The 25,031-nt window shown below is 42.8% G+C and overlaps 1 protein-coding gene across 2 annotated transcripts; it reads left to right on the forward strand.

Moving 5' to 3' along the window:
* Nucleotides 1–2,013: 2,013 nt before the first annotated feature.
* On the forward strand, nucleotides 2,014–24,746 carry bub3 (BUB3 mitotic checkpoint protein). Of its 2 annotated transcripts, XM_067430410.1 has the most exons (8): nucleotides 2,014–2,145; nucleotides 7,031–7,225; nucleotides 9,189–9,258; nucleotides 9,373–9,524; nucleotides 9,709–9,867; nucleotides 18,594–18,771; nucleotides 19,853–20,069; nucleotides 24,637–24,746. In XM_067430410.1, the coding sequence occupies exons 1-8, from the start codon at nucleotides 2,110–2,112 to the stop codon at nucleotides 24,644–24,646; spliced, it is 1,017 nt and encodes a 338-aa protein (XP_067286511.1). In that variant the 5' UTR covers nucleotides 2,014–2,109; the 3' UTR covers nucleotides 24,647–24,746. The 2 variants fall into 2 exon arrangements, with proteins under 2 accessions (XP_067286511.1, XP_067286512.1); XM_067430411.1 differs by lacking the exon at nucleotides 24,637–24,746 and having other exon boundaries at nucleotides 19,853–20,073.
* The last annotated feature ends 285 nt before the right edge of the window (nucleotides 24,747–25,031 follow it).

The raw sequence follows: 25,031 nt of genomic DNA on the forward strand, positions 1-25,031 counted from the left end.
AATTTATAATAGTATATGTTTGTTAAATTAATTTATAATAGTATATGTTTATTAAATTAATTATATAATAGTATATGTTTGTTAAATTAATTTATAATAGTATATGTTTGTTAAATTAATTTATAATAGTATATGTTTGTTAAATTAATTATATAATAGTATATGTTTGTTAAATTAATTTATAATAGTATATGTTTGTTAAATTAATTTATAATAGTATATGTTTGTTAAATTAATTTATAATAGTATATGTTTATTAAATTAATTATATAATAGTATATGTTTGTTAAATTAATTTATAATAGTATATGTTTGTTAAATTAATTTATAATAGTATATGTTTGTTAAATTAATTTATAATAGTATATGTTTGTTAAATTAATTTATAATAGTATATGTTTGTTAAATTAATTTATAATAGTATATGTTTGTTAAATTAATTTATAATAGTATATGTTTGTTAAATTAATTTATAATAGTATATGTTTGTTAAATTAATTTATAATAGTATATGTTTGTTAAATTAATTTATAATAGTATATGTTTGTTAAATTAATTTATAATAGTATATGTTTGTTAAATTAATTATATAATAGTATATGTTTGTTAAATTAATTTATAATAGTATATGTTTGTTAAATTAATTTATAATAGTATATGTTTGTTAAATTAATTTATAATAGTATATGTTTGTTAAATTAATTTATAATAGTATATGTTTGTTAAATTAATTTATAATAGTATATGTTTGTTAAATTAATTATATAATAGTATATGTTTGTTAAATTAATTTATAATAGTATATGTTTGTTAAATTAATTTATAATAGTATATGTTTGTTAAATTAATTTATAATAGTATATGTTTGTTAAATTAATTATATAATAGTATATGTTTGTTAGGCCTAAATTATATTAGGATATGTTTTCGTGAAAATTCGTAAATAGCCTTTGCATTTTTCAAAATATTATTGAGCTAAAAAAATATTGGAAATCTATGAAAACGAAATCAATAAATTGAAATCTTATATAACCACACAATAATTAACCATAATCTTCTTCTTCTTCTTCTTCTTCTTCTTCTTCTTCTTCTTCTTCTTCTTCTTCTTCTTCTTCTTCTTCTTCTTCTTTGTGGCAAAATGAGCTTGACGTTATTGTCGGAAATGTTATTTTACCGTGGAAAATTTTTATTTTATGCGTTACTGTAAACTCCAAACATAAACAGACTTGTTGTATTATTATTTTATTTTAATGGCCAAATTTCATAGCCATAAATGTACATTTTTGTGTAAAAAAAAAACTTGTTTTATAGCATCTAAAACCGAAAGGGAATATTATATTGAGTCTACATTACCCTCGAAGAAACAGACAGCTATCAGAACTTACACTTTTAATGTATTCCTATAATCCGGTTTATAATCTGGTTTATTATATTAATATTCCCCCAGTTTTTCCACATCTCCGTATTGTTACTGTAACTGTGGATTGTGATTCTCTGTTCAATTAAAATATGCTTTATATAATATTAGTTTTGTGAGTAAAAATCATCATCATCAGCTCGGACAACAGATCGTTAAATTACTATATCATATTTCTTAACATCTTTTGAATGTTTAAATCGTCTGACAAATATATGTGCATTCAGAACCAGTGTTAGTGTTTTATGATCGTGTTGTCCACTGAGAATAATGAAGAAATAATGACAGCAAATGATCAAACTAACGCACACATATCAGATATTTCGTAATAAAGCATTTTTATCATCCTTCACACGGTCAAATATCACGTGAAAATACCGCGAGGAATCATTTTGCACTTTAAAAATAATATACATAAATATAAAGATATATGTTGATTATAAGGCCTTGATCATATTTGTAAATAAATGAAAAGTAAAAGAAAATGAGTGAGAATAAATAACCACAGCTCTGACTCAACGAGCGGAAGTACGCAACATCTCGCGAGAATTTGTTGTCTGCCATGTTCTCGTTCGTGCCCGGATGTTCATCCTTCTAACGAATCGTCACTAGATAACGTTAGAGGGAGTTTTGAAATGGACCAATGAGTGCAGAGCGCTGTTGTGAAATCATCCAATCAGAATAGAGCTCCGATGAGCGGCAGAACAGGAGCAGATCAGACCAGCGCGGTGAGTTTAACGCACATTGTGATGATTTTAACACTCATATCCCATAATAAACACACCGATGTTAGAGTTATACTCGAGCTGTGAATAATACACACCTTATTGAACACACACAGCCTCGGGATTGGGCTCAGTCAGGCGAGATCTCGCGGGCTTGGAGTTTAACGCGTTACAGGTCAGATTTAGCGGAGTTTAGCTGTTATTGCTGTGGGTTTATTCTGAGCTTTATTCCGGTGTGAAGAGAGTCAGCAAAGAAAACGATGCCCACAATGCTGGCTGGATGCTAGGCGGTTGCTGGCTGGTTGCTGGCTGGTTGCTAGGCCGTTGCTGGCTGGTTGCTAGGCCGTTGCTGGGTGGCTTCTTATCTGATCACTAAGCGAAATGGCAACACACACACACACACACACAATCTCATAAATCATCATGTCTAACTGTAACCCTTAGTCTTGAAATAGTGCAGTACTTAAAGGTGCTGTATGTAAGTTTTTGGCTGTGCGGTTATTTTACTGTGATATTGTTGATTTGGTCAGTTTACCCAATAGTATTTCGTAGTGTTAGTCGGTATACCGGTTCATACCGAATACCGGTATTTATTTTTGTTGTGATATGAATTTTAACGATACCGCAATACCAGTATATGCCGCTTTAAACACCGTTTGGATCGCAGCGCAGTTGTTTAAAGCGTTAGTTCAGCCAGTAGTGTAAATTGTGTGATTAATTCCTCCTGTGGTTGGCCAGCCGTCAGACCTCCGCTCATCTTCACACACAGATGAAGATATTAGTGTTGAAATCCGATGGCTCAGAAAGGCCTTCATTGACACCAATGTCATTTCCTCTCTCAAGACCCATAAAGGCACTAAAGACGTCGTTACAAAGCCCATCTCACTACAGCGGCTCTACAATCATTGATGAAGAGGCCAGAATAGAGTTAGTGCGGGAAAACACTAAATAACGACTTATATAGTGATGGCCGATTTCAGAACAAAGCTTCGAACCGTTATGAGTCAGTGAATCGACTCATGATTCGAACCGTTATGAGTCAGTGAATCGATTCATGATTCGAACCGTTATGAGTCAGTGAATTGATTCATGATTTGAACCGTTATGAGTCAGTGAATCGATTCATGATTTGAACCGTTATGAGTCAGTGAATTGATTCATGATTTGAACCGTTATGAGTCAGTGAATCGATTCATGATTTGAACCGTTATGAGTCAGTGAATCGACTCATGATTTGAACCGTTATGAGTCAGTGAATCGACTCATGATTCAAACTAGAGCTGCAACTAACGATTATTTTTTCTGTCGACTAATCTAACGATTATTTTTTCGATTAGTCGACTAATCTAACGATTAATTTTTTTAGCCTTTGAAATTTTTCAAAATTCTGTGGCACCCCCTCGCATAAGTTACGCTAGAGGTGTAACAGTACAGACTGCTCAAAGTTCGCTTTGTATCACGGTTTTAGGTTCACGTTTCAGTACAGTTCGGTATTTGCTATGTTCAGGGGAAAAAGGACTACTGTCAAATGAAAATAAAGAAAATAAGAACAGATAACTTAAATAGAAGCAGCAGCACAAATAAATACTATTGAGCAAAGATGAGAACAAAATAAACAATGCTTTTCAGGATTTTCAGGTAGGTCTAACATTAGTTTTTAGGTAGAGAAATGGAATTAAGTAATCAAAAGTAAAATAACCACACATTTAACTGTTTAAAATTAAAAAATAATCCTTATTAAACTTACAAAAGCTATTCAGTCAGGAGCAGTGAGTGATGTCTTTATCTTTTGTTTGACATTAAACAGACAGCAGTGAATGCTACTGCCCCTTTAAGACCCAAGGATAGTCATCGTATTTTCTGTATAAAGTTCACTTAAGGCATAGAGTAGGCTATGACATTTTGACATACTTTTTGTGAGTTTGTCCGTTTAAGCACAGGATTTGAAAGATAACTCAATAATTGCGCGCTTTGGGACGAGTGCACAGAGACAGATCTTCTCATTCGAGTCTCCTGGCTACACGGGGGTGATGACGGTGAAAATGACTGCTCATATGCTGTACGTGTACAGCATGCGTTTTATAAAGTTTACAAAGAGAGACCGTTTTGCCCACGTTTTTCTTTTATTATCGCTGTTGTAGTGTACCTGAGGAGTCAGCACGTGTATCCATCGACAGAAACATACATACAGCATTATTTTCAAGTTACAACCCATATTAAAGATGCGTCATCAGATGCGAGATGAACCGAAGTGTAAGCGCGTCCCCGCAACTTTTGCTCGGGATCGCGGTTGGGAAACACTGGTCTGTATTGATTGACACCGCGCTGGTTTGTTTAGAATTATATGAGCGCCGTGACAGCGCGCTGCCGCGTGATGAAGGCGTGTCGCAACTCTGTTATTCAACTGCTCTGGTTTTAAAAGCTATGTCATACTAAATGCGCCAAAATGAAATAGAACTTGTTTTACGGTCGAATGCAACGCGCGTGTGTGTGTGTGTGTGAGTGAGTAAGAGACACGCAAAAGGGCGGAGAGAGAATTTAAGGAAATGCAGCTAAACGAATATGCGTGCGTCTTTTAAATAGCGTAAAAATGAATGAATGACGAATGTGGCGGCCGTTATTGATTATGTGGCAGTCCGCCACAAAGTCTATGTGTGGGAAACACCGTTTGGCCTCTGTTTAAAGTATTCCCATACTTTTGATATTCGCGGTCTAGGTTTTTGTGATAGAACCAGGAGCAGAAGCCAACATTACGTGAGATGAACGTCTGACACGACGCGTCGACGCATTTCACGAACGTCGACGTATTTCCGTAGTCGACGTCATCGATGACGTCGACGCGTCGTTGCAGCACTAATTCAAACTGTTATGAGTCAGTGAATCGATTCATGATTCAAACTGTTATGAGTCAGTGAATCGAGTCATGATTCAAACCGTTATGAGTCAGTGAATCGACTCATGATTCGAACCGTTATGAGTCAGTGAATCGATTCATGATTCGAACCGTTATGAGTCAGTGAATCGATTCATGATTCGTATCGCGTGTCAAACGGCGTGACTTTGGGGATCTGAATCGTTCAGAGCGAGTGCGTTTAAGTTTTTTTATGGACCTTTTTCATAATGTTAGTGCTCTAACATGAACTAGCAGCGTCCTATGCGGACATATTTCATCACATCTTCTTCAAATGAAATGTAAAGGACACTAGGGCTGTCAACGAATATTATAAATTCGAATATATATTCAAATAGTTTTTAAAAACAAATTTCGAAGGTGAAAATTAATATTCTAATAAAAAAATAAAATGTGGTAAAATGCCAGCGGTAGTAGAGGCGTGGCCTGAGGGTTCAGGGAGAGGTCAAAGGTCACAGGAGGAGTCAGTGCTGAAAGAAGATGGCAGAAAGTGCCGAGCCCAACTCGACCGCGGCAGAGAAAGAGATTTTAACCCTATATAATCTAAAGCCATTCCTGCAAGCACTTTGGATTTTGGTCGCTAGGAGGTAAAATCGTTGAGCCGCGAGATAGTTATATGCAAGCTCTGTAAGATACAGTTAGCATAGCATGCCTCGTTTTATTTAACGTTAAACAGAAGCATTACTAAAGTGTAGGCTACTGTACTGATGAAGAGAGAGCGCATGAGTAAAGGTCACCGCTTCATCTCAAGGAGAAGCTCCATGTTTAGCACAGCAGAGCTCGCTCGGAGCGCTGTAAAGGTTAGGGTTAGGGTTAGGGTTAGGGTTAAGGTTAGCTAGGGTAAAGCTTACATTAATAATAATATTCGTTTCAGTCACTGAATGAAGCCTGCTATATCTGGGGCAAGAGTCGCGACCTTAAGTTGCTTGCACGAAACTCTTGATCAGCTCAGCGTGAGCGTTAGCGTGAGCGTTAGCGTGAGGTCTGCGGTCTTGGCCATTGGTTGATTTACTTGTTTTGGTGTCAGTAATACATCGGCAAATATGTTTAAACTTAAATAGACTACCTATACAAGTAGTTCTGTGTTAATTTGTCCTGTTATTGACGTAATGCGCAACCAGATGTCGAATAGTTATATTCCTGTTTTTTTTTTTAGGGAATATCCTAACGTCATTTTTGAGCAATTTTGACAGCCCTAACACACGCACACGCACACACGCACGCACACGCACACACACACACACACACACACACACACACACACACACACACAGTGCAGCGATGGCAACTTAGATTATTCTGCTACACTAAATACAATGATACAGATTAAACAGACTGACAATTCAAAGAATATTGGGCAAAAAGTAACTGCTTTATTCTTTCTGCGTCATTTGTTTCTTAAATGTATTTAAGATATCATTAGACCTTTTAAATGTTCTTCCGCGTTCCCCCTTGTTATGGCAGTTTATGTTCGATTTTTAAAATTCTTGAGGTGTTTTTTCTCTCCGTGGTCATATGGTAATGTGTGTCTGTAATGAGTGTGTTGCAGGCTTGTGTTTTATTGGTCGTCTCCCCACAGCATCATTTTGTGCGGTTTTGCAAACTCTGTATTTACTCTAGAGTGGAATTCTTCTACAATATTCGCTAGTAATGACAGTAAAATAATGCATTCTAGTCAATCTATTGCATTATTTCTCAGTCAGTAGAAGATGTGGTTAACACCTGGTCATACTTGTGGGAAATAAATACCGTCATATACCGTGAAACGATATAATTTAGAAAGAAAAATATCGTCATATAAATTTTTGGTCGTACCGCCCAGCACTAGTATTCCAACAGTTGGTGGAAAACAACGTATTGACAAACTATATTTTTATATTTTAACCTCTATCTTTCGTTCCTGCATCCTGCCCCTTTAATGCTCCAGTGTTAAAGTGTTCATATGACGGGAGTTTAATGAGCCGTTAATGTGTTCAGATGACGGGAGCTAACGAGTTTAAGCTGACCCAGGGGCCGGACGACAGCATCTCGGCGGTGAAGTTCAGCCCGGTTTCGGCCCAGTTCCTGCTGGTGTCGTCCTGGGACTGTACGGTCCGGCTCTACGACGTCAGTGCAAACAGCATGAGGATGAAGTACCAGCATCTGGCGCCGGTTCTGGACTGCGCTTTCTATGTGAGTACACCTCTCCGATCGTTAGCCCCTGAAGACCGACACAGCCACCCGCTGCTCGCTCTTCATCTCCGCCTGCACTCTTTCTTTAAAAGGGTTAGAATAAAGATTCAAACGTTTATGAGTCAGCGTGTTGATTCATGATTCGGATCGCCAATGACTCGTGATTTCAGCAGTTTGACACGCGATCCGAATCATGACTCGATTCACTGATTCATAACCGTTTGAATCTTTATTTGAGGATTGAACACAAACGCAGAAGAGAAGCCAATGCTGAATAAAGTCGTAGTTTTTGTTATTTTTGGACCCAAATGTATTTTGGATGCTTCAAGAGACTCTAATTAACCCACTGATGTCTCATATGGACTACTGTGATGATGTTTTTATTCCCTTTCTGGACATGGACAGTATAGTGTGCATACACTTGCATACGCTCTCGGACTAAATATAAAATATCTTAAACTGTGTGTGAAGATGAGCGGAGGTCTGACGGGTGTGGAGCGACACTAGGGAGAGGAGTTAATGACACACATTTCATTATTGGGGGAACTAACCCTTTAATGTCTGGTTCAGACTGCACGATATTAGCCTGAATTTGGCACGATCTGTGTGACGTAAGGTGTCGTAGGGATTCGTAAACGATAATGGACGTCGGGACGAAAGAATATAGCGTGTCATAGTATACGACAACCGACTCCGCGTCTGCGATAGTTCACGACAGAAAGACTAGCGTGTTTAATGTTTTTAGCGGTCCTTCACGACAGGCTCCGTCACGTGTGCCGCTGACCAACCGGAGCACAGACAGCTTTCGTACACCGCTTTCAAACACGGCGAAACGCATGAGAGATGACGGAGCGGCTAACTTTAGGAGGAGTTATAACATGGAGGAAAGTGGAGCTGTGGCACCAGAACTCCTGCCGGTACGGTGTGTCCTCGACGGACGGCCACGGCCCAATAATAAAGAGAAATGCTGGCGGAGGATAGCGGCAGCCCTTCAGCGACCCGGCGAGTAACGCTACGGGAATATAAGCTTAATAGATGATTTACTAATACGCTGTGGTGGCCAGCTTGTACTACTGGCTAATGACTAAACATTTAATATAAAAATAACAATACTTTACTCCAAGTTCTCATTGGAGGATTGACAGCCCTTACTGTCCTCTTCCAGCAAGCCAGGAACGTGTCCTTTGTCGGGTTTTATTTTTATTTTTGCGCTTTTCTAAACATAAAACAGCTAAAACACGCTGCTGATGATTGGTCGAGTAGCGGCGTGCAGTCTGACATGTTTCTAGTCCAGACACGACAAGATTTTAGGAGTAAAAATCGCTAATCTGACACCGCGACTATCGTAACAGACACAAATATCTTGCAGTCTGAAGCAGCCTAACGCCGCATTCACACGGGGCGTAGGCGTTAACGCTTGACGGAGGGCGTGGCTGAAGCTGGGTGCTGACGCGATCGTCATAGTGACAACAGCCAATCACATTAACTTGCCGCTCGGACCAAAACACAACACAAAAAAGCGCATTTTTTGGTTGTATGTGCGAGTGCGATTGCCCGTGTAGTTGTTGTCAGCGCACTGCACAGGTGCACGAAGCTGTTAAGTACATTAAATCCTGAAAAAGCGCCGACAGCGGGAAGAATATCACGTAGTGGTCCAGGAGCTGCGTCTGGATTTTCAACGGTCTATGGTCTGGATGGTTCACGGAGCAGTAATGAACGCAATTGGCTAGCGTCTGCTGTAGGATATTTGCATACGGCGATCTGATTGGATGACGCCTGCGCTGGCGCTTGAAAAGTTGAGAATTCTTCAACTTCTGCCGCTTGCAACGCGAGTGAAGCGCCGTGACGGAACCCACAATTCAGTTCGGCAACGGATGATGTCACCCATTCAAAGTAAATGGGAAGCGTTAACGCCTACGCCCCGTGTGAATGCGGCGTAACTCTGTGTGTGCTGTGGTTTCAGGATCCGACTCACGCGTGGAGTGGAGGACTGGACAACCAGCTGAAGACTCACGATCTCAACACGGATCAGGGTGAGCTCAAGCCTTCTGCTCTAATGCCTGCTGGCGAAGGCGGATCGCTAGTGGACATATAAAATATGAATAGGGCTTAACACACTCAGCGACTTACACTTAAGCTCTCCTTAGATACGATCGTCGGGACTCACGACGCTCCCATCCGCTGTGTGGAGTTCTGTCCGGAGGTGAACGTCATGGTAACGGGCAGCTGGGATATGTCCGTCCGGCTGTGGGATCCCAGAACACCCTGCAATGCTGGGACATTCACACAGCCAGAGAAGGTGTGTGGGCGTGTGTGTGAGCGTGTGTGTGAGCGCGTGTGTGAGCGCGTGTGTGAGCGCGTGTGTGGGCGTGTGTGGGCGTGTGTGGGCGTGTGTGTGAGCGCGTGTGTGGGCGTGTGTGTGGGCGTGTGTGAGCGTGTGTGTGTGAGCGTGTGTGAGTAATGCTCAGTCTGATGTGCTGCAGGTCTACACACTCTCCGTGGCTGGAGATCGGCTGATTGTGGGGACGGCGGGCCGGAGAGTGCTCGTGTGGGATCTGAGGAACATGGGCTACGTGCAGCAGAGACGCGAATCCAGCCTGAAGTACCAGACGCGCTGCATACGGGCCTTCCCCAACAAACAGGTGTGTGTGTGTTCTTAGGATGAACACAAAACCACAAACGTCGGTGTTTATGGAAACACACTCCATAAGAAACAGAAAAGTATTCTTGCAGATCTCGTTGCCTCCAGTGAAATGAGTCGTCGGGCACACGTTCTGTCTGCCGGGGTCTCAGTGGATGTGCTGAGCGTCTGTTCGAAGCGGATAAAGGCAGAGGAATGGGTGAAGGCCGTCACCGCGGCTGTAGTGTAGGGGTAAGGCGCAGGGCATCAAGGTTTGACGCAACTCCATCAGAGGTTCGATCCGCCTTCTGCCACACTCTCTCTACTCCTTTTCCCATCACATATCAGATCGGGAAGGCATTTATTTTCAAAAAGAATTGAGAAAATATTACAAAAGTGGAAATAAAGCATCTAACGTGTTTATTAATAAGTGTTTCTCGGTTAGAGAGTGTAGCAAAAGGCGGATCGAACCTCTGATGGAGTTGCGTCAAACCTTGATGCCCTGCGCCTTACCCCTACACTACAGCCGCGGTGACGGCCTTCACCCATTCCTCTGCCTTTATCCGCTTCACACAGACGCTCAGCACATCCACTGAGACCCCGGCAGACAGAACGTGTGCCCGGACGACTCATTTCACTGGAGGCAACGAGATCTGCAAGAATACTTTTCTGTTTCTTAGAGTTGAGCCATTCCTCTGCCTTTATCCCCGTCAGATGTCACTATCGATATCGCCTCTGATTTCTTACGTCACACTCGTCTGACGCCAGTCTGACACATTCTTCCTCTTCCTCATCTTCGCTCAGTTGTAGATTAGGGTATTATTCAGTCTTATTCCGCTTTCATCGCCGCTCAGATCATCTCTACAGCCGGCCAGAGCGCTGCATTAATAATGAGCCACGCGGCCCTTAGAGGGCGGGGCAATAACAAACGCCAGGATGGAAATACACACAGACAAAACAAGGCGATTTCAGCCGCAAAATATACGCTTTTAAATACACCGTTAAAGGTCCCGTTCTTCGCGTGTTTTCTTAGCTTTGATTGTGTTTACAGTGTGCATTATAACATGAGTTCATGTTTCGCGTGTAAAAGCACAGTATTTTTCACACCGTTGTCTGATCTGTCCAGCGCTGTTTCCTCTCCTACAAACAGCCTGATGATTTCCTTGTGCTATGAAGTCCCTCCTTTAGAAATACGTAACGAGTTCTGATTGGGCCAGCGCTTCCCGAATTACTACACTTTTATATGATACGTATTTCGGATTAGTTTCAATTAACATCTAACCAGAGGTGGGTAGAGTAGCCAAAATCTTTACCCAAGTAAAAGTAACAATTGTAATAGTTACTTGAGTAAGAGTAAAAAAGTATTAGATGAAAAAACTACTCAAGTACTTAGTTACTAGTTACTTTCGATCTGATTGATAAGATCCAAAAACCCTGAATTTCAGACTACTTAGAGAGCTATATATATATATATAGAGCTATATATACACACACACACACACACACACACACACACACACACACACACACACACACACACACACACACACACACACACACACACACACACACACACACACACACACACATATACATATATATATATATAATGTATATGTGTGTGTGTGTGTGTGTGTGTGTGTTTAATGGTTAAACAGTGTAAATTAATGGTGTGCTGGGCTAACCACAGCTCTTTTTAAAACATACTTTGTTCTTATATTTTTATAAGTATATGCATTCTTAAAAATACAGTCCCATTTTTAAATGTATATATACACTGCAGACTGTTGTCTGTCCGGATGTGTATATAAATGCAAGATGTTACATTAGGCTATTCAATTTGTTTCGTTTTTAGCCTGATCTCATCAGTACCTATGGCAACGTTTTTGCAAACCACAAAATATGAACCAATACGTACATATTGCGACAGTTTCGAAGTGAAATGTCCACTGGGTGGCGCTAAAAGCTTATTTTTTTCCAGAACAGATTTGCGTGAATCTGACATGTTTTGTTACGTTGTGTTTTTAACGTACACCCACACTAAACCCACCCGAAAGTGTTAACAAAAGCAAATGTGACAAAAATAAAATTGTGTCCATGTATTTTTAGCTTGTGTTTAGAACTCGTCTTTGAGCTCTTATCATGATTCGTTCTTCACGGGGTTCGTTCTCAAGCTTTTCGCATTGCAAATACAAATCTGTATCAGCTGAGCTATCGAGCAAGTTGGTGAATCAGAAAAGCAGAACATGGAGCTGTGACGCAAAATTCAAAATGTTTTAGTTTACAAACCATAGACTAAAAAATGCAGTTTTTCTGATAGTGTTCATTTCTGTTGGACACTGCAGTGTATTGGTACGTATTTTGTGGTTTGCAAAAACATTGCCACAGGTATATTTTGCCAATGAGGTTGCTTGTTTTATGAGAAAAAAAAGATATGTAAATGTGCAGATGTGAACGTTTGTTTGTGGACGTGTGTTCGGAGGATTCAAACGATTTGTCAAAGCTTGTACAAGAGCGCATATGAGGAAAACACTCGGACAGTGTGTGAAATAGTATTACAATAAAGGAAAAGTGCCCATAGTTACCAAATACCATTAATAGTGTTCAAATATAGGCATCATTGTTACACTTACCGCTGTTTTCTCAGGTTGGAGCTGGAATTAATGTATGCTGAGATGTCAGTTCGTTTTGGTGAACACAGCATGCATTAGTTTATGAAACTGTTCTTTTTGACATCTTTGACTGAAAACAGGCTGAGCTTGAAGCCACGTACGGGTGATCTGCCGTAGCTCACACACATCTCCCTCTGCTTCGGCCATCATCTTCTGACTAAACGCGTGCTAATTTTATGCGGGTGATGCATATCCACCTCTCGCGAAGCAGCCTCTCCAACGTTTCGCGAGACTTGCGAACAATTCATAACTTATTTTAAAATATATAATTAACTATCATCATTGACAGTAGCGGAGGAACGCCACCGAATGTAACGAAGTAAAAGTACAGTTTTTTCACAAGAAATGTACTTGAGTAAAAGTAAAAGTACCCATTTTTAAATATACTCTAAAAGTACAAGTTACCCAAAAAATGTACTCAAGTAAATGTAACGAAGTAAATGTAATTCGTTACTACCCACCTCTGCATCTAACGTTAGTTAACAAAGCTAAACAGCGTTGCACTTTGTGTCATGAGTTACATAAACTGTTAAACGGACCGACTTAAATAATAAAATACACTTACCGGTTATGGCTCATAAACAACGCCTTCTCCAGACAAAGAGGGAACCGCGTCATCTCTTAAGAATAATCTTTCTGCGAATCTGGCATTAAACTGACTGAGATTGAGGAAGCAGTCCTCAGCTAAATGTGCTGCACATCGTTTTATTGACCTCTCCGTACAACGTCCGTGGGAAGGCCAGACAAAGGTGATCTGACTCCGGGATGAAAATAACAGCGGTTCAATGGCATGACGACAAACACACTCTACAAAAACAACGCTTCCTACTCTCGACCTGCGAGAGCAAAAGGACCACGCCCCCGAATGTGTGTGTTCTTGTGGGCGGAGGGTTCGTCAACAGACGGTTCTCGTGCCGTCATCACAGCAGGAAGTGCAGCGGTGTAGTCCAGACCAGCCGCTCGCTGTCGGCGCTGAAAGGAAACTTCTGGTCAATAAAATATCTCGCTTGGCATTGAGCTTTGAGCTCTATAATTGCACAGGTATTATTTATGCTCTAACAGCAACATTACACACTAACTAAAGTTTAAAGATGGAATCGCAACGAACGGGACCTTTGATGCCATCTCAGACACGGAGAGGCTTCTTCGTGAGTTCAACTAACAGATTCGGCAAAAAAGTGAAAATCACATAATTTGAAGAAAACGCTTCTTTCTCATTTTGCTCGAAAGTAGAGCTGCCGACTTGTGTCCCTGGTTTCCGTGACGGGTCACATTTGATTTTTAAAGCGACACAATTTGTTTGCAAGTGAGACGGCACAGATTCAGATTGCCCTGCAAATCCGTGAAGAAAACAACGATGCTCTTAAATATATAATCGTCTCTGGCTCGGGACGTTATAAACACTTAATGCACTGAGACGGTGATATTAAAAGATCAAACTCCGTAAACACACAATAACCCATACTGTAGCATTATCATTTCCCCACTGAATCACTGTTTGCAGAATAAATGCAGCTTCGCACCTATACGGCGGAGATATAACCCTAACCCTATACGGCGGAGATATAGCCCTAACCCTATACGGCGGAGATATAACCCTAACCCTATACGGCGGAGATATAACCCTAACCCTATACGGCGGAGATATAACCCTAACCCTATACGGCGGAGATATAACCCTAACCCTATACGGCGGAGATATAACCCTAACCCTATACGGCGGAGATATAACCCTAACCCTATACGGCGGAGATATAACCCTAACCCTATACGGCGGAGATATTACCCTAACCCTATACGGCGGAGATATAACCCTAACCCTATACGGCGGAGATATAACCCTAACCCTATACGGCGGAGATATAACCCTAACCCTATACGGCGGAGATATAACCCTAACCCTATACGGCGGAGATATAACCCTAACCCTATACGGCGGAGATATAACCCTAACCCTATACGGCGGAGATATAACCCTAACCCTATACGGCGGAGATATAACCCTAACCCTATACGGCGGAGATATAACCCTAACCCTATACGGCGGAGATATAACCCTAACCCTATACGGCGGAGATATAACCCTAACCCTATACGGCGGGGATATAACCCTAACCCTATACGGCGGAGATATAACCCTAACCCTATACGGCGGAGATATTACCCTAACCCTATACGGCGGAGATATAACCCTAACCCTATACGGCGGAGATATAACCCTAACCCTATACGGCGGAGATATAACCCTAACCCTATACGGCGGGGATATAACCCTAACCCTATACGGCGGGGATATAACCCTAACCCTATACGGCGGGGATATAACCCTAACCCTATACGGCGGAGATATAGCCCTAACCCTATACGGCGGAGATATAGCCCTAACCCTATACGGCGGAGATATAGCCCTAACCCTATACGGCGGAGATATAACCCTAACCCTATACGGCGGAGATATAACCCTAACCCTATACGGCGGAGATATAGCCCTAACCCTATACGGCGGAGATATAACCCTAACCCTATACGGCGGAGATATTACCCTAACCCTATACGGCGGAGATATAACCCTAACCCTATACGGCGGAGATATAACCCTAACCCTATACGGCGGAGATATAACCCTAACCCTATACGGCGGAGATATAACCCTAACCCTATACGGCGGAGATATAACCCTAACCCTATACGGCGGAGATATAACCCTAACCCTATACGGCGGAGATATAACCCTAACCCTATACGGCGGAGATATAACCCTAACCCTATACGGCGGAGATATAACCCTAACCCTATACGGCGGAGATATAACCCTAACCCTATACGGCGGAGATATAACCCTAACCCTATACGGCGGAGATATAACCCTAACCCTATACGGCGGAGATATAACCCTAACCCTATACGGCGGAGATATAACCCTAACCCTATACGGCGGAGATATAACCCTAACCCTATACGGCGGAGATATAACCCTAACCCTATACGGCGGAGATATAACCCTAACCCTATACGGCGGGGATATAACCCTAACCCTATACGGCGGAGATATAACCCTAACCCTATACGGCGGAGATATAACCCTAACCCTATACGGCGGAGATATAACCCTAACCCTATACGGCGGAGATATAACCCTAACCCTATACGGCGGAGATATAACCCTAACCCTATACGGCGGAGATATAACCCTAACCCTATACGGCGGAGATATAACCCTAACCCTATACGGCGGGGATATAACCCTAACCCTATACGGCGGGGATATAACCCTAACCCTATACGGCGGGGATATAACCCTAACCCTATACGGCGGGGATATAACCCTAACCCTATACGGCGGAGATATAACCCTAACCCTATACGGCGGAGATATAACCCTAACCCTATACGGCGGAGATATAACCCTAACCCTATCCGGCGGAGATATAACCCTAACCCTATACGGCGGAGATATAACCCTAACCCTATACGGCGGAGATATAACCCTAACCCTATACGGCGGAGATATAACCCTAACCCTATACGGCGGAGATATAACCCTAACCCTATACGGCGGAGATATAACCCTAACCCTATACGGCGGAGATATAACCCTAACCCTATACGGCGGAGATATAACCCTAACCCTATACGGCGGAGATATAACCCTAACCCTATACGGCGGAGATATAACCCTAACCCTATACGGCGGAGATATAACCCTAACCCTATACGGCGGAGATATAACCCTAACCCTATACGGCGGAGATATAACCCTAACCCTATACGGCGGAGATATAACCCTAACCCTATACGGCGGAGATATAACCCTAACCCTATACGGCGGAGATATAACCCTAACCCTATACGGCGGAGATATAACCCTAACCCTATACGGCGGAGATATTACCCTAACCCTATACGGCGGAGATATAACCCTAACCCTATACGGCGGAGATATAACCCTAACCCTATACGGCGGAGATATAACCCTAACCCTATACGGCGGAGATATAACCCTAACCCTATACGGCGGAGATATAACCCTAACCCTATACGGCGGAGATATAACCCTAACCCTATACGGCGGAGATATAACCCTAACCCTATACGGCGGAGATATAACCCTAACCCTATACGGCGGAGATATAACCCTAACCCTATACGGCGGAGATATTACCCTAACCCTATACGGCGGAGATATAACCCTAACCCTATACGGCGGAGATATAACCCTAACCCTATACGGCGGAGATATAACCCTAACCCTATACGGCGGAGATATTACCCTAACCCTATACGGCGGAGATATTACCCTAACCCTATACGGCGGAGATATAACCCTAACCCTATACGGCGGAGATATAACCCTAACCCTATACGGCGGAGATATAACCCTAACCCTATACGGCGGAGATATAACCCTAACCCTATACGGCGGAGATATAACCCTAACCCTATACGGCGGAGATATAACCCTAACCCTATACGGCGGAGATATAACCCTAACCCTATACGGCGGAGATATAACCCTAACCCTATACGGCGGAGATATAACCCTAACCCTATACGGCGGAGATATAACCCTAACCCTATACGGCGGAGATATAACCCTAACCCTATACGGCGGAGATATTACCCTAACCCTATACGGCGGAGATATTACCCTAACCCTATACGGCGGAGATATAACCCTAACCCTATACGGCGGAGATATAACCCTAACCCTATACGGCGGAGATATAACCCTAACCCTATACGGCGGAGATATAACCCTAACCCTATACGGCGGAGATATTACCCTAACCCTATACGGCGGAGATATTACCCTAACCCTATACGGCGGAGATATAACCCTAACCCTATACGGCGGAGATATAACCCTAACCCTATACGGCGGAGATATAACCCTAACCCTATACGGCGGAGATATAACCCTAACCCTATACGGCGGAGATATTACCCTAACCCTATACGGCGGAGATATAACCCTAACCCTATACGGCGGAGATATAACCCTAACCCTATACGGCGGAGATATAACCCTAACCCTATACGGCGGAGATATAACCCTAACCCTATACGGCGGAGATATAACCCTAACCCTATACGGCGGAGATATAACCCTAACCCTATACGGCGGAGATATAACCCTAACCCTATACGGCGGAGATATAACCCTAACCCTATACGGCGGAGATATAACCCTAACCCTATACGGCGGAGATATAACCCTAACCCTATACGGCGGAGATATTACCCTAACCCTATACGGCGGAGATATTACCCTAACCCTATACGGCGGAGATATTACCCTAACCCTATACGGCGGAGATATTACCCTAACCCTATACGGCGGAGATATAACCCTAACCCTATACGGCGGAGATATTACCCTAACCCTATACGGCGGAGATATAACCCTAACCCTATACGGCGGAGATATAACCCTAACCCTATACGGCGGAGATATAACCCTAACCCTATACGGCGGAGATATAACCCTAACCCTATACGGCGGAGATATAACCCTAACCCTATACGGCGGAGATATTACCCTAACCCTATACGGCGGGGATATTACCCTAACCCTATACGGCGGGGATATAACCCTAACCCTATACGGCGGGGATATAACCCTAACCCTATACGGCGGAGATATAACCCTAACCCTATACGGCGGAGATATAACCCTAACCCTATACGGCGGAGATATTACCCTAACCCTATACGGCGGAGATATAACCCTAACCCTATACGGCGGAGATATAACCCTAACCCTATACGGCGGAGATATAACCCTAACCCTATACGGCGGAGATATAACCCTAACCCTATACGGCGGAGATATAACCCTAACCCTATACGGCGGAGATATAACCCTAACCCTATACGGCGGAGATATAACCCTAACCCTATACGGCGGAGATCCGAGATCATCTGCTAACGTTTGGAGGTTTGATCCTGGCAGATTTAGGCACAGAAACAGCTCGAGTGTCTGAAGAAGAAGCAAACGCTCACTGCTTGACTTTAAGGAGTATCTGAGTGTGTGTGTGTGTGTGTGAGCGCTCCGCTAACGGTGTGTGTGTTTCAGGGCTACGTGCTGAGCTCGATCGAGGGCCGCGTGGCAGTGGAGTATCTGGACCCCAGTCTGGAGGTGCAGAAGAAGAAATACGCCTTCAAGTGCCACAGACTGAAGGAGAGCGGCATCGAGCAGGTTTATCCAGTCAACGCCATCTCCTTCCACAGCGTCCACAACACCTTCGCCACCGGTGAGGACCACACACACACACACACACACACACACACACACACACACACACACACACACACACAGACTGAAGGAGAGCGGCATCGAGCAGGTTTATCCAGTCAACGCCATCTCCTTCCACAGCGTCCACAACACCTTCGCCACCGGTGAGGACCACACACACACACACACACACACACACACACACACACACACACACACACACACACACACACACACACACACAGACTGAAGGAGAGCGGCATCGAGCAGGTTTATCCAGTCAACGCCATCTCCTTCCACAGCGTCCACAACACCTTCGCCACCGGTGAGGACCACACACACACACACACACACACACACACACACACACACACACACACACACACACACACACACACACACACAGACTGAAGGAGAGCGGCATCGAGCAGGTTTATCCAGTCAACGCCATCTCCTTCCATAGCGTCCACAACACCTTCGCCACCGGTGAGGACCCCGCACACACACACACACACACACACACACACACACACACACACACACACACACACACACACACACACACACACACACTCACTCTTGTGCTTAAGAATTGTGTGTGTCTCTGTGTGTGTGTGTCTCTGTGTGTGTGTGTCTCTGTGTGTGTGTGTCTCTGTGTGTGTGTGTCTCTGTGTGTGTGTGTGTGTCTCTGTGTGTGTGTATGTGTGTCTCTATGTGTGTGTGTGTGTGTGTCTCTGTGTGTGTGTGTGTGTGTGTGTGTCTCTGTGTGTGTGTGTGTGTGTGTCTCTGTGTGTGTGTGTGTGTGTGTGTGTGTCTCTGTGTGTGTGTGTGTCTCTGTGTGTGTCTCTGTGTGTGTCTCTGTGTGTGTGTGTGTTTCTGTGTGTGTGTGTGTGTGTGTGTGTGTGTGTCTCTCTGTGTGTTTGTGTGTGTGTCTCTGTGTGTGTGTGTGTGTGTGTCTCTGTGTGTGTGTCTCTGTGTGTGTGTCTCTGTGTGTGTGTCTCTGTGTGTGTGTGTCTCTGTGTGTGTGTGTCTCTGTGTGTGTGTGTCTCTGTGTGTGTGTCTCTGTGTGTGTGTGTATGTGTGTGTGTGTGTGTGCGCAGGCGGCTCCGACGGCTTCGTGAACATCTGGGACCCGTTTAATAAGAAGCGTCTGTGCCAGTTCCACCGCTACCCGACCAGCATCGCGTCTCTGGCCTTCAGTGTGGACGGCTCGCTGCTGGCCATCGCCTCCTCATACATGCAGGAGCAGGGGGACGTCTCACACCCCGCCGACGCCGTGTACATACGACAGGTCACCGATGCCGAGACCAAACCCAAGTGAGTGACCTCTGACCCCAGCCCATCGGGTCAGCGGTGTGTTTCTCCAGTGATGTGATCGGCAGACGCTCAGATTGAGGGTCCTGGAGTCTGAGCGCGCGTGTGTGTGTGTATTAGGGATGCCACAATACTCAATATAAGACTGAGCCGTTCAGTGCGCACTTGTGAGTTGTGTGTGTGTTGCGGTTTTGCATTTAATGAATTATTTCTGTTTGTGTCGGAGTCTGTGCTGAGAGTCATACTCACACTACAGTTATTCACAATCCCCACAGCTCATCATTTCCTGCACTTTAGAGCCTCGCTGGATGGACTAATACATGTATCGTAATATTTTCTGGTATTTATTGCGATGACGATATCAATGACGATAAATGTAGGACCATTCCCAGTGTTTCTGGCTACACACTCTCGTGAGAGCCCCAGAAAAACAAACCATGAGCTAAAGCAGAACGTACCCGTCGTGAAATAGTCCCCTAATACATAAAAGAATAATAAAACCCTTAATCTGGATAATCAATAATAAAACCCTTAATCCAAACACCAGCCTTTAGGATATTAAACGTTGCAGTTATCCTTCTGTAAAGTGCAGGTAATGTTTAAATGATGCAGCTGTGCTGAAAACGTCACTCAACACAAACAATAAGGACAGGTTTGCGGTGCGAGCACAGATTGTGTCTGTTCATATCCTCACGTTGCTGACAGCCGTCGCAGGGCTCGGCATTAGGCATGCTCACGCTCACGCTCACGCTCACGCTCACGCTCACGTCCTTCAGGCAGTAGAGCGCTCATTATAGATGTAAATCGATACTCACTTGTCCGAGTAAAACATTTGCTTGTCTGGAAAAAAGTTAGATTTTTATTACATTTTTGTGTGTGTGTTACCAATGTTCAGTCAGCTTTGACATATTTAAAGCCCCACTTGGCTACTTTTGCTCTCGGGGTCCCCCTACAGTTTGGAAAAAATAATGTCCTCAAATACTGTCGTAAGAGCTGTCCTCCTACAACAGGGGACGCCATCGCGCATGCATTTGTTGACATGACAGCCCTGATAGCCCTGAACTAGTGATGCGCGGTTCGTCTCATAACCCGCGGACCCCGTATGTCTATTTAAAGGTCGCGGGTGCGCGGCGGGTTGTAAAAATATATACAGTGGTGCGGTGCGGCCAAATAACTTCATAAAAGCCTCCCGCGGGTCGGTGCAGCAGTTCCCCTGAAAACTGCGAGAGGAGTTCTTCTGGCGTCGCGTGTGAAATGTCTTCATCCCAGGTAACGTTACAGTCAGTGGCATATGCTCCAGCATGTCATATGAATATAATTTCATGGGTTTTATTTTTTTCAAACGCCAAATAATCACGATGCTCACGTTTACAAGCCAGCGTCATTATAGTAGTCTATTGGTTAGCGTTTTACAGAATCTATATGATACTTCAGTTCAGTGTTTGAGTGGTAGGTAATCACCATAACAAGCAGGACAGCATCGGTCGGGCACGCCTCCTTCAGCTCACGCCGACGAGCAAACGCTGGTCACATTTTGATCCTCGTCCTGCCTTTAATCCCATCATTTTTTCATTTCCTCTTATTGCTTTCCTCCAACAAAACCTTTTCTTTCTTATTTCTCTGTGCTGCTTCGGACGTGACTATATTATCTGATGAACAAAGTTGGGCTCGCACGTCTGAATGTAAGGAGGTGTGTGTGTTGGTGGAAGTGACGTATATGCCGTAAAGCAGTCGAGTTTTGTAGTTCTTTTCTTTTTCTCGGGTTACTACCCGAAACCCGAAGTTTAAAAGTACGATTAAAAACGATACAGACCCCATCAGGCTATGGCAGACGTGTCATTCAACCTATTGTAAGTCGATTTATCATCACAAGAGTCTAAAAAATATATTATGAAGGTTAAAAAGTTACCTAGTGCTGCTTTAAATCTGCATATTTGTGATTTTATATATATCTATATTTAATCATTTCAAATGTGTGATATTTTTATCTTCTAAAGGGCATTTCCCCCTAATCTTATTAAATATAGGCTATACTTCAGGTTTAGTTTTATATTGTTAAATTTGATAAATACATTAAATTAAAATAAGACACTATAAGGGCTGTTACCAATCAAATTAAATAATTTAAACCGGATAAAAACAACTGCGTTAAATAATGTTTAGAGATTTGTAGTTTTGAATAGATAAAAAAGAAATGTTGGAAAGAAATGTTTAAACATGAAACTAACCCTCCAGCAGGGGGCAGCAGGTGGCCGTCTTAATGAGCGAGTCAGAGTCGTTCTTCCAAACGATTCATTCAAACACTGAATCGTTCAGTAACACTTGTTGCAGTGAGACGCGTTACGGTTCTGCAAATGAACGATTTTCGCTGCTAAAATAGAACAAAACACTCAATATTGCATCTCAAACGTAAGTGACGTTAAGTGAATGTTCAGGAGTCGTTTATGGAGCTGTCGTATGAAAGCAGCGTCATTTTCAGTCGTGATGTATTCAGGAAAATCGCTCTAGTGTTGTAATCTCTCCTCGAGAGGCTGCACGAGCGTCAACAGATCGACCTTATTATCGTCAGGTCATTATATCAGCACTATCGATCGCCGCTTACACTAAACTAATGCTCAGCCACTCTTGCACTTGGTGATCCGCTAGTGGATGTGTTTTAATCCGCCTCTTGACCGTCGGGCCAGTAAGTTCTCTTCCACTGTCCCTTTAAAACACCCACTTGTCCCGGACCAGCGTTAATGTCGAGCCCTGGCAAACGTAATAACCCCAACCATGTCTCCAGATTACAAAACAATAGCAAATAATGATTTAATGATCGAACGTTTTTCATTTGAACTGGTGATAATGTACGAATGGATCTGTTTCATTTGAACTGAAGGACTGCTGGTGGATCGTGAGAGATGGTTCGTCATTCAGTGTTTCTGTAGGAAAAACACACTAAACATAAAACTGATAAAGATAATGTTACTACGACTTCTACTAATAACAATATGAAGCGCACTGCGGCTTGAGGAGTCGCTGGGTTGATGGATATTAATCACGTTCAGCGGTTGCTTGAACTGATCTGCTGGAGTCCAAACGGGTTGAGATCGCCGCTTGCGCATTAGACTCTCTCTTTGTGAGTGTGAGTGTGTGTGTGTGAGAGACTGAGCGCTCTCAGGCGGACACCTCTCACACACACACTAGTGTTTACTGAGCGTCAGATACACCGCGTGTTCATTGAGATTAACTGAAGTAGCGCGCTTTACGGATTGCAGATCTCTCAAGCGCTCAGTCCAAGTGCTCATCGCGTGCCAATATCCGTGTGTGTGTGTGTGTGTGTGTGTGTGTGTGCCAGCTCCAGCTCCTCCTTCAGCAATAGACTCCTCAGCGTCCGCCATGGTGGTTTACACGCTGCGCGAGATGCGAATGGGTCATCAACATAGGCTTTAACGTTATTTTCGCAGGAAGACTAATTCTTATCACGGTGAGAATTTTTACCGATATATCGCAAACGGTAAGATATCGCCCATCCCTATTAAACACACGCACTAAAGGCTGTCTCACACGCGATTACTGGACTGAGTGTGTTACTACGCTAATACTGTCACACACACACACACACACACACGGTTAACATATATGAACACAGTCGGTTATGCCTAAAGTAAAAGTAAAGTCGTGTGTGTGTGAGATGAGCAGGTCTTAAAGTGACAGTAGCCTATAGTGAAAACTCGTCCTTAAAGGGACAGTTCACCTCTAAAATGATGCTCATTAAACAAAAGACATTTACATTACATTACATTTAATCATTTAGCAGACGCTTTTATCCAAAGCGACTTACAAAAAAGGGGAGAGCAATAGAAGCAACGAAACAGACAAGGCCAACAACCTGTAAGAGCTGTAAGAAATCTCAATTAATTAGCACAGTACACAAAATTATTATTATTATTTTATTTTTGACGAGAAAATCACTCACTGCTCTTGAATAATGAAAAACACTTTAATACAGTAGCTTTTAATCAATGTATATTTTATATTGAAGACTACAGTGTTTTAATTTTACATTTATTCATTAATTTCACGCTTAAAGGCTGCTGTACATCTCTGAGCTGCCACTGTAAATGTTTGTATTTATTTTATATTATACAATACACCGGGAATGTGTGCAAGGGTTTTAAAGTAATGTTAAGTTTAATTAAGGGTTTTCAAGTCTTTTAAGTAACATAAAGAAAGAGTTTTGCAATAAAAACATGTTCTCCTGAACCTCTTTCTGTTCCTGTCGCCTAAGAACAGCAATAAACCGAACCCAGAACCGAGGTGTGTGTTGAACCGTGGACTGTTGTTGCATCCTCAGCTTATGTCATCAAAAGCATGTCTAATTAAAATAATATATAAATCATAAAGCATTTACAACTTAACAAAAATAAGAGTTTTTCCTAAATTAAATTTTTCCCACCCAAACTGTTGTTGCATCCCTAATATATACAGACCGATTGATAGGTGTGACGGTCAGAGACTGATGCTGTGTGTGTGTGTGTGTGTGTGTGTGTGTGTGTGTGTGTGTGTGTGTGTGTGTGTGTGTTCACAGATCCACGTGAGTCCGGCTGAGATTCCACCGCGGCTCCCGCTTCAACACTTCCATCATGTCTGTCCGTCTCTTTATTCTGAAGTTCAATAAATGTTTATATTTGTTTTGTATGTTCTGGCCTTCAGTGTGTGTGTGTTTTGAGGAACAGTAAAAAATCATTTTATTAATCGAGTGTCTGTGAGTGTTTGTGATCAGTGTCATGTTTACTGATGTCAGAATCATCTCCTCTGAGAACCCACACACACACACACACACACACACACACACACACACACACATTCTGCATTTTTACTTTCTCACTAAAACTCCTCCTGTGTGATTTATAAGCCTTTTGTAAAGTGGGGCCATGGGTAATGTCCTCATATTTCACCCTCTCCTGTAATACCTGTGTCATA

The sequence above is a fragment of the Pseudorasbora parva genome, chromosome 21 (assembly GCF_024679245.1).
Source record: "Pseudorasbora parva isolate DD20220531a chromosome 21, ASM2467924v1, whole genome shotgun sequence".
NCBI lineage: Eukaryota > Metazoa > Chordata > Actinopteri > Cypriniformes > Gobionidae > Pseudorasbora > Pseudorasbora parva.

What these genes read in the sequence shown, in the direction of transcription:
- bub3 (XM_067430410.1), top strand. Translation starts at nt 2,110, where the DNA reads ATGAGCGGCAGAACAGGAGCAGATCAGACCAGCGCG. An exon ending in CGATCTCAACACGGATCAGG is followed by an intron (nt 9,259 to 9,372) that starts GTGAGCTCAAGC and finishes AGCTCTCCTTAG; the next exon opens with ATACGATCGTCGGGACTCAC. An exon ending in CATTCACACAGCCAGAGAAG is followed by an intron (nt 9,525 to 9,708) that starts GTGTGTGGGCGT and finishes GATGTGCTGCAG; the next exon opens with GTCTACACACTCTCCGTGGC.